This window comes from Rhincodon typus, chromosome 23, assembly GCF_021869965.1.
Source record: "Rhincodon typus isolate 14 chromosome 23, sRhiTyp1.1, whole genome shotgun sequence".
In the NCBI taxonomy this organism is placed as follows: Eukaryota; Metazoa; Chordata; class Chondrichthyes; order Orectolobiformes; family Rhincodontidae; genus Rhincodon; species Rhincodon typus.
The window spans coordinates 8,868,542-8,879,793 of NC_063354.1; the positions used below are offsets into that span (position 1 = coordinate 8,868,542).

The following is an 11,252-nucleotide window of genomic DNA, read 5'->3' on the forward strand; positions in this document are numbered from 1 at the left end:
TACACTATTATTTCAGAGAAAACTTGCAAATGTGTGAGAAATACAAACCTAAAGCAGGAAAATGTATTCACAGATTGGGAATATCAAGACCTGTACGTTTTATTATTGAAGAACTTCATGGTGAATGGTAGGGCCTTGAGGAGTGTAGTGGAATAGAGAGACCTTGGACAGCAGGTGCTGTGAAAGTGGAGCTACAGGTAGTCAGGGCAGTGAAAAAGCTTTTGGCACACTGGCCTTCATCAGTCAGGGCATTGAGTACAGAGTTGGGAAATTATATTGCAGTTGTACAGAACGTTGGTGGGGCCGCACTTGGAGTATTGTGTTCAGTTTTGGTCACCTTGCTATAGGAAGGATGTTATTAAATTGGAAAGAGTGCAGAAGAAATTTACAAGGTTGTTGCCAGGCCTCGAGGGACTGAGTTATAGGGAGAGGTTGGACAAGCTAGGACTTCTTTCTTTAGAGCATAGGAGACTGAGGGGGATCTTACAGAAGTGTATAAGATCCTGAGAGGCATGGATAGGGTAAATGCACGCAGTCTTTTTCCCAGAGTTGGGGAATTGTGGACGAGAGGGCATCAGTTTAAGATAAAAGGGGAAAGAATACATGGGAACCTGAGGGGCAACATTTTTACACAGAGGGTGGTACACATATGGAATGATCTGCCAGTGGAAGTGGTTGAGGCGGGTACATTAACAACATTTAAAACGCATTTGGACGAATACATGGAGAGGCAAGGTCTAGAAGGATATGGGCCAAGTGTACAGAAATGGGTTTAACGTGGATGGACATTTTGGTTGGCATGGACCTATTTGGGCCGAAGGGGCTGTCTCCATGCTGTAGGTATCTATGACACTAACTTAGCACATAAAGTGCTTTCCTGTATCAGTTTACTTGTGATTCCTGTGAAATACCTATCCCTTATGTACCACACGCACACACAAAAACATCCCCACACTATTTTGTGTGTGGTTAATTCTTCAGTGAAAGCCACTGATTAAATATTCAAAACAAGTGACGGATTTGATCTAAACATTGTTTCGCAGCCTCCCACCAAGAACTGAATCCCAAAATATCTGTCAGAGTGCACTGAAAACCAGTACATGGAGAGTATCAACTGTCTCCTTATCTCTTGCGCAGTTACACATACATATTTCAGTTGTTGCATCCCTACAGTGTGGAAGCAAGCTATTCAGCCCATCGAGTCCACACTGACCCTCCAAAGGATATCCCACCCACACCATCTGTGTATTTCTCATGACTAACCCACCTAGCCTACACATCCCCTGGGCAATTTCCCATGGCCAGTCGACCTAACCTGCATATCTTTGGACTGTGCCGGAACACCCGGTGAAAACCAGGGAGAATGTGCAAATTCCACACAGTCACCTGAGGGTGGAATTGAACCCAGGCCCTTGGCGCTGTGAGGCAGCAGTGCTAATCAGGCTGCCAAATCATAACCTTAGAGATTTCATTGCTTGGATATTTGAATTATTCCACCATCTACAACTTTGAATACTAGTCCTGTGTTGCTGTGTGATTCAGACCTGATATAGATTTCTAAGTAACATTCTAACATGGGCTGTTTTCAGAACATCCAGCCCATTCTCGCCTACTTAAGATCTCCATTATCAGCTCTTCTTTCTCCCTGGCCCACTCTTATCCATCTCTTCATCTGCCTAACTGCCGTTCTCTCTCTCTCTCTCTGTCTATCCACTCACTCCTTTTCTCCCCTACCCACTCCCTTCTTCAACTTACATACTACCTTTTCCTAACTACATTCAGTTCTGATGAAAAGTCTCTGGCCTCGAACTGTGAACTGTGCTTTCTTTCTGTACATTTTGCCAGGCTTCCTGAGGTTCTCCAGCAATTTCTGTTTTTGTTTCTGGCATTCTTTCATTTTTGGTTTCATATTTTCATAATTTACTAGGATATACTTCAGTTCTTTCTTTCATTTAAGAAAAATGCATTTTTCACATTTATTTTAATTACAATAATTCTCAGCTTTGGGACAGGCTAAGTGAGTTTCTGCACCTTGCCATGTCTAACAGTGGTCAGGAAGGTGATCTGACAGGAAGGTGGTTGCATTAGTTGGCCTCAAATACAAAGTAGATCCCAGTTATTGAAGAGATGCTGCCAGAACGTTACCCCTAAGCAGCAACATGAGATACCATTCTCAAGAGAGAAGAGCTGAGACTCGATACAAGAAACTGATGGGGAAATGTTGTTCTGAGTAGGCCCAAGACAGAACATTTTGAACTGCAGTGATCATAAGCAACAACTCTGTTAACCCCTTCGTTCTCCACATCAAAACACAGCAGGTTTGCTGAAGGAATGCCATAAAAGCTTCTAACGTTGTTTAAAAAAATTCCTTGATTCTTTATATTTTCATGCATTGATTTTACACTGAGGTTGCAGTGCAGCAACTTGCAATGTCTTCAAGAAGCTTTGACTCGTTTGAGCATCCTCCAGTTTCTTTCATCTTAATGCCACTGCCGCATCCTTCAAAAGTTACTTTCCACTGGTGTCAACTACTTAAAGCAAAGTGGAACTCACTGAAACAGTCAACTCAGTGACAACAGGAGAAATGTAGCAAATGAGGCATCATCAGCACCAGTTTACTGGCAAATATTTTCTGCCGGTAGTGAGGAATTTTGGCAGGGTCCATCAAGCAGGAATCTCAGCTTTCACCACCACCTCCTGACTGATAATAAATGCTAGCCTTGCTTTCGACCCCCACATACAATCATAGAATCACAGCTTGTAAATGAATAAGTAAAACCTGATTGAAGGTGGGGAGCTCTTGTTGCACAGTTAAGTCCTCATTTCAAGTCCCACTGTAGGACCTGATGTTCAAGGAAGGTGTGATCAGCCAGACAGATTGCATATCAACCTGTAAATCAGTGGCAGGCAGGAAGATTTGGGGAGATTCCTATCCAGCCATGTGATGGAAAGGACAGTGGACCCTCTGCCATTATTAATTGTAGCTCTGGGCTACAATGTGTATATAAAACCGCAGGAACTGCACTAACTTGGGGAAGCTGGTGGGATCAGTTGGCTGAAGAGACAGTGTGGCACAGATTGGTGTCACCAGCTCAGGGCTTGATCACTGTTCTGACCAGGATGGGTTTGTGACCTCCCTCCTTGCCCTGACGATGGTGGGGGGTCTGTGGTATTAGGGGGTGGCACCAGCCTTCAAAGCAGAGAACTTAAGAAGATTGAAAGTGAAGATTCCTCTGACTGTCTGGAGGGGAGAATGCTGGGGATTTGTAAGGATTGTGACTGTCTCTTTCCTGTGATTCTAGATTTGTTTTCATAGTGTTTTGTTTTATTATTACACACAGGTCCCTGGGTGTAACTTTATGGGAACTGTTTGAATTTGGTAACCAGCCCTATCACCAGTGTTCAGATAAGGAGGTGCTGACGTATGCTATAAAAGAACAGCAGCTGAAACTGCCAAAACCCTTGCTGAACCTGCCACTGTCTGACCGATGGTATGTCAACATCTTCACTGTTTGTATATACAGTTTGTTTGCTGATTCAGGAACCAACCAGCAACTAATAGCTTTTCAAGAGTTACACAATGATAATTATTTTATAACACGAACAGAGCCTAATGGGTGGCATAGTGGCTCAGTGGTTATCACTGCTGCTTCAGAAAGCCAGGGACCCAGGTTTGATTCCACCCTCGTGTGACGGTCTGTGTGAAGTTTGCACGTTCCGCCCCGTGGGTTCCCTCCAGGCGCTCCAGTTGTCTCCCACCATCCAAGGATGTGCACGTTAGGTGGATTGGCCGTGCTAAATTGTCCTGTAGTGTCCAGGGATGTGCAGGCTAGATGGGTTATGCTATAGTAAATTTGTGGTTATGGAGATAGGATGGGGATGGTAGGATGCTCTTTGGAGGGTCAGTGCAGATTTCTTGGGCTGAATGGCCTCTATCTGCACTGTAGGGATTCTAATCTTAATTCCGTACAGATTCCAGGTACAATTTCACCTTTATAAATCACTACCGTTTACAACCACACTAGAACTAGATGTCTAACAACATGATTTGTAATTGATAAGCTGCTCTAAATTGCAGTGATACTCTAACTTATGCATTCTAAATATCGGTCTTCATAAGCTGTAAATTGTTTGAAAAATAGATTCTGTCGCCACAAATAGTTGTGCCACCTTTTGCTTTTTTGAAATTATCCTTTAATTCCTATCTCTAAGCAAAGTATAGTCTTTGCGGAAATGCACTTATTTGTATCGCCAAGACCACAGCCATTTTTTAATCCTCTCATTGTTGGTCACAGGTACGAGGTGATGCAGTTCTGTTGGCTGCAACCAGACCAAAGACCCACAGCAGATGAAGTGCATCTGCTTCTCAGTTACCTTTGTGCAAAAGCATCCAGTGAGGCAGAGGAAGAGTTTGAAAAACGCTGGAATGCAATGAAACCGAGTGGCTCCAGCACCAGCCACACAGCTGAGGTGTCTTCCTTTCCCCTCCTGGAGCAGTTTGGAACCAATGGCTATCATACTGAGGTGGATGATGTGCTGACGGTGACTGAGACAAGTCAAGGCCTTAACTTTGAATATAAGTGGGACCACACTCAAATGGACAACTTTCCACCATCTACGGCTGGCCTGGCCCACGGCACCACCCAGTATCAAGAGATCTACTTCCCTAACAGTGCGTCGGGAAGGTTGAGTTTGAGTGTCTCGCCCGTCTCCTCCAACTCCTTCTATGAATCGAAGCAGCAGTCTAACATGCCACAGAATCTGCAGCCGCCAGGCATTGTACCAGTGATCAGCGCGCATAGCCCTTCTGTAACTGGAGAATACTACATACGGATAGAGGAACCGACTGAGTGCAATATGGACCTGGATTATACAATGTGTTCCTATAGCCCGGAGTATGATCCAAGCTTGCACGTGGAGTCATCGTCTTGGCAAGGATTACAAGGAAGGGACAATATAGATGATTGTGAGAACAGCCCGACTTTATCCTTGACCATGGAACCCCTTTTGGGTCAGGTATCATCAGCAACCCAAGACTCCTGGGAAGACAGTCAATATTTTAGCAAGAATAAGAGCCAAACATACTACGAACAATTCACGGTAGATGATGCTAATCAATATTTGTTAGAGAACGACTCTGAAAATAGTAACAACTGGAAAGTACAGAGTGCTGGAGAAAACAGTAATGATGACCCTTTGGGAATATCTCCTTTGGTAACAAGTTCCTTGAGAGATTCCACTTCCTTACTCGTAACATCTTATCACGAACTGGATGAAACTGAATCAGATAGAACTTGTCAATCACCAGCTGCTGAAGTGTTTAATTATTCTGCACCTTCTGTAAATACAATGTTACATTCAGTCGATGATTTGGACTGTGTAAAAACAATTGCAGTTGGTGACCCTTCACCAGCTGGTCTGCCATCCAGAAAGGGAACAACATCTGAAGACGAAAACCTCTTTCTTTCTGGGATAAAATCATGGGAATCCAGTAATTTCCTAAATAACAACAATATGGATTTAACAAAACAGTCGCTCGAGCAGGCAAATATTGGCGCAGAATTATTTCAAACAGAATTTTCAGAACCAGACCTGCAAAAGGTGGGAAGTGTTGTGCTTCTCTCTTTATGTCACACAGCAGACACACACAACTCCACAAAGATTCATTCGACCGAAACAGAGAATGGGCACTGTAACTGGAAGGCTAAGTACAAAGAAGTTGATCAGGACAGTCAAAGTTTTGATCAGTCACTCTCCACTACTTTACACAACATAGCCCAGCAAGAGGAAAATCATAGTCTCATTTCTGATAGATTACAATCTTCGAGAAGCGAAGACCTTGTGGACCCTTTACTTGGCCAGGCTGTGAAGAGTTCTGCCCCTGGTATCTATAATAAAACCAGGATCCAGATGGACAGTAGTGAAATGAATTTACCTGGACCAGATACAGACGTAGCCAGTGTGAATGATCAATTGGATGTCATTGTTCAAGAAACGGATCAATTAAAGATTGATAGAGAAGAGATTCATAATCCAACTGAACTGAAGATTGAAATAGAAGTCAGAGAGAGCAATGCCATTCTTTCAGAAATGGAAATGGTCAGTGATACATATCAGGTGGAAACTGCAGTGAGGGACTTTGCAAGCTCTCCCCAGTTTGAAACAGCTGAGAAAAGTGACAATTGCTTTTCATCTGATGTAGAATCGAAAGAGCTTGACAGCTCTCCAATAAAGACATTTTCCAGTGTAAGCTTTGCTGGAACAGATGGGTGCAGTGATGAGGATGAAACAGATATCACATCAGGAGTATTCACAGACTTAACACAGGACTACGAAAGCAGTGATCTTGTTCTCTCTCACAAATCTCTGCAGAAACTTGTGGGGACTCCAGATTCCCTGGAGTCTCTCGACATCCCATCGACAACTAGTTCCTGTGAAATGTATAGTCCGACGTCACATTATTCGTCACTCCAGCCAAAGGCTGCAGACAGTGGCTATGACACGGAGAATTTTGAATCCCCGGAATTTGTCTTGAAGGAACCAGTTGAACAGAAGGACCCTGAGCTGTTCCCCAAAGTAAGCAAACCCAGTAATGTTACTGTACTGGAGGTGGGCAGTGATGGCATTGAAATGTCACAAGACTCTAAGCCACAGCGCATTGACGAAAAAAATCCCTACAGGGACTCGGCGTATTTCTCAGACTATGATGCTGAGTCTGAAAGATACCAAACCTTAGATTCAGAGAAGGATGACCTCGAGGAAGATGAGATTGAACTGAATGAAGGCGACCTCACAGATAGTCCTTTACAAGATGTTGATTGTGTGTACTTGGGTTCTTCACAGACTCACAACCAGACTGACCTGCAGCAAACTGAAAGCCTGAAGACTGCAGGGAGAAATTTAGAGCATTGCAATTTGATCCAAAAGTTACCTAATGATCCTGCAGAGGGTTTAGCGAGCAGTCAAGCCTCTGCAGAGGTTTCTATTCTCATTGAAAAACAGATGGACCCTATACCTAATAACCCAGTATTGGCAGAAGCAGAACCCAAACAGGGATCAGAATTCAGTAGTTCTGTAATAAATGAGGGATCTCACAAGCAGGACTTAGAAACTGAGAATGGTGAGAAAGCGATTCAAGCTGACTATTTAGTTTGTAAGCAGATATTAGATGAAGCAGCTTGCTCCAATTCGAAGAACAATGATGGATTTTTTCAAAGCAGCTGCAATTCAGAAAACATTCTCCTAAAGAAACAGGTATCTTCACGTAAGAAAGGGTACCCTCACAAAACGTCAGGCTGCATCTTTGATGGCACAGAATTGATACTGGAAGAACATTTAGCTGAGCAATGTAGCGAAACAGTTGGGCTCCAGTGCACTGATGTTGAGACAAGGAAGTTCCAACTGTATTCCTTGAACATTGAAGAAAAGTTGGAGAGCTGCATTGTTCCCAAAATACAGTCAGTTCAGTTGTCGTTGGAGCTCCCTTTATTAGGTCTTAAGAAAGAACCCAGACAGGGCTTTGATGGGGAAGAAGGAGACGAAGAGGATGAGGATGATGATGAAAGTGATGACTCCGATGAAGAACTTGGCATCTATAACATTCAGGAACACAGTGAAGAGAGTGAGGAAGAACTTCCCACTGTTCCCATTATTGTAACAGAGAAAGATGATGGGAAGAATCTAAGAAGTCTTCTCAAGTTGCCGAATTTAGTGTGTGAGACCTTTTGTGATGATCTTGACCGAAAGAAAAAAGCCGTGTCTTTCTACGATGACGTCACTGTCTACCTTTTTGACCAGGTAGGGTTGATCCTATACACTTTCCAGTTTGTTTTACTAGATTGGCGCACCAGCTTAGATAGCAAGTTATCTAACCAGCCATCATGGATGACTTAAAGCCTATCAGTTTGTAAGACATTAGGTGGAGTGGAAAATGCTAATTTCAAGATGACTCACAACTTTAAGATACAGAGGCACAGGTATAAAACTGATGGATAAGGCTGACACCAGAATGCACCTCATGAAAACCTTGGTTAAGTGTAGTTTTCTGAGTCAGGCAATAGAAGCAAAATCTCACCATCATTTACTGTAATTGAGGGAGACTCCAATTTCCTCTGGGAAGGTGTGTGAGATGGGCCGCATAAAACTTCCGTTCTGAGGAAGGGTCACCGGACCCGAAACGTTAACTCTGATATTTCCCTCACAGATGCTGCCAGACCTGCTGAGCTTTTCCAGCAACTTCTGTTTTTGTCCTATAAAACTTCTGTTGTTTATCTTCTGGACATGTGTTGAATTCCCCTCGACTGTTCCTCATCACTCTATGTACATGAACCAAGATGTGTTGGGTTTTCAGGTTTCTGTGCATGAGTGCAGTGTCAGTCCTCCTCAGAGTCAGAAGGTTTAAGCCTGAGACGTGAATATAATGTCAGTGCAATACTGAGGAATTACTGAATTCCATCCTTTCAACTACAAGTTATGTGATAAAACAAGTGGATCATATGACATTACCTGAAGGTGATGGGAGTTCTCCTGATGTCCTATGTAATGTTTATCCCTTTAAAATAAAACGTCTAACATGTGAACTCAAATTCCACAATTTGAAAATAAATCACAATACCCGCCTCCCCTACATTCTACAACATTCGTAATATTGACCCGCTGCTCTCCCCCAGGTTGAAAATATATCCTCTGCTCCTCCCCAAGAGATGAACATTCCATGCAGAACAGATTTTAGGTCTTTTCCCATTTGTGATGCCTCCTCGCTGCTACTTTTTTCCAGGCTTCTCATCGGTCTGACATCAGTGGCAAGTGAGCATTCACAAGGCCCCAGTGAAAGTCAATCACATTCAGTTGACAAATGGGGCAAGAGTGAGCGTAGATCAGGAAAGTGGGAATGTGTGAACAAAGAGAAAACATAAGGAATTGGAGAAAGTAAAAGAAACAGTGGTAGCGTTGAGAATTCAGAGTGAAAATAGTCCTGTGATCTCAAGCCTCTTTCATCCCCAGTATAGTTTCTTAGCCTTGGGATCATGCTGGGAACTGATGCTGTATATTTTCTACAGTTTCAATCGCTTTTCAATTATAGGGCTTCTAAAACAGTTCATAATGTTGTGTGGCCTACAGTTCATACAAATTTATCTGTAACTTTTGGAACCTGTGCTTTTTTTTTTGAAATACAGTCCCCTTAGCAATTTTGTACTTTGATGTCTCAGTCTCTCTATCCATTCACACCTCACAATCTTCCCATTAGATAAATGTTTGCATTTCCCTTCCAGATGCACTGGCTCACACTTCTCCACGTTGTATAGGACTTTGGTTCAACCACATTTGGAATACTACATACAGTTCTGGTCGCCACATTACCAAAAGGATGTGGATGCTTTGGAGAGGGTGCAGAGGAGGTTCACCAGGATGTTGCCTGGTATGCAGGGCACCAGCTATGAAGAGAGGTTGAGTAGATTAGGATTATTTACATTAGAAAGACGGAGGTTGAGGGGGGACCTGATTGAGGTCTACAAAATCATGAGAGGTATAGACAGGGTGGATAGCAAGAAGCTTTTTCCCCAGAGTTGGGGACTCAATTACTAGGGGTCACGATTTCAAGGTGAGAGGGGAAAAGTTTAAGGGAGATACGCTTGGAAAGTTCTTTATGCAGAGGGTGGTGGGTGCCTGGAACGCGTTGCCAGCAGAGGTGGTAGAGGCGGGCACGACAGCGTCATTTAAGATGTATCTAGACAGATACATGAATGGGCAGGGAGCAGAAGGATACAGATCCTTGGAAAATAGGCGACAGGTTTAGATAGAGGATCTGGATCGGCGCAGGCTTGGAGGGCTAAAGGGCCTGTTCCTGTGCTGTAATTTTCTTTGTTCTTTGTGAACTCTTTCTACCACCTATCTGTTCATTCTCCAGTCCCATCATATCCTCTTGAACCTTTTCATGACACCAAATAGGATCTGCCAAGTCCCCTAGCATTAGTAAAAACCGAAAGAACTGCGGATGCTGTAAATCAGGAACAAAAACAAAGTTGCTGGCAAAGCCCAGCAGGTCTGGCAGCAACTATGAAGGAAAAAACAGAGTTAATGTTTCGGATCCGGTGACACTTCCTCAGAAACTAGCATTAGTGTTCTCTGTAATTTAGGTGAAGGTGTGCATTTTGGAGACAGCATATCAGGGTGAAACTAAATTAGATGTTTCTGGAATTCTGCCTTTTTCTAGTTCATGTGTATTGAAGCCAAGAAATGTATTTCTCAGTTCTTCTATTAAATTTGTACAATTTAATGAGGTGATGTGATGAATTCCCTCTTTAAAACAATGCTTCCTTTAACAAGTGTCATCAGACATATATGCATCTTGTCTGAAGCCCCTGTTTAATGTACTCATATCAATACCTCATCAAGTAAATGAAACCATGGTTGTGATTTGTTTATCTTTCCAGAGACAGCAATGACATTTGGTAAAGTTTCATAGCTGGCATAATTATTTTAAAAGTATTAATAATTGATCATATTCATTTGCAACATTTCCAAATGTGTTACTGTTGTATTTGATTCTATGGTCCAGTTGATTAAAGGATTCACACTTCTAAGTGTTCAGGACATTGCTCTGAGTAAACTGTGTTATCGATTGCAGCATTTACTGGATTTGCAGACTGATGGTGCTCAGTATTAATGTAACTCCACTTTTTGCACATCACCCTGCTTTTTTAGAAGGACACAAGAGGAAAATCAGAGAATTACAGACCAGTCAGCCTAACATCCAGGAAAAGGGATGTTGTTGGAGTCTATAATCAAGAGTAGGTACTCAAATTGGCAGGATGTGACCAGTGACGTCCCAGAAGGATCTGTGTTATGGCCTCAGTTATTCATATTATTTATTAAAGACTGGGATAATGGCAGAGAAAGTCAGATATCCAGATCCCGCAGTCCAGGGTCATGCAGTTTAGGTGGAAAGGCCATGCCAAATTGCCCCATAATGTCCAGGAATGTGCAGCCTCGATGGATTAGCCATGGGAAATGCAGAGTTACAGGGATAGGGCAGGGGGGTGAGTCTGAGTAGGATGCCCTTCGGAGGGTCAGCATGGACTTTGATGGGCCGAAATGGCCTGCTTCCACGCTGTAGGGATTCTATTATTCTATGATTTGCAGATTGACTCGAAGTTATGCAGCATTGTAGACAGTGTAGATGATAGCATAAAGTTACAAAGGGATATTGATAGATTAAGTGAATGGGTGAAACTGTGGCATATGGAGTTCAA

The 11,252-nt window shown here is 42.9% G+C and overlaps 1 protein-coding gene across 1 annotated transcript in view; it reads left to right on the plus strand.

Annotated features, from left to right (window-relative positions):
- LOC109920629 (serine/threonine-protein kinase LMTK1-like) overlaps positions 1 to 10,666 on the plus strand; it is a 118,776-nt gene extending 108,110 nt beyond the window's left edge. Inside the window, exons 11-13 of the mRNA XM_048611095.1 lie at positions 3,342 to 3,491; positions 4,296 to 7,797; positions 10,559 to 10,666. Of these exons, the coding sequence (XP_048467052.1) occupies positions 3,342 to 3,491; positions 4,296 to 7,797; positions 10,559 to 10,666 (3,760 nt within the window). The remainder of the gene's footprint in view (positions 1 to 3,341; positions 3,492 to 4,295; positions 7,798 to 10,558) is intronic.
- Positions 10,667 to 11,252: the final 586 nt, after the last annotated feature.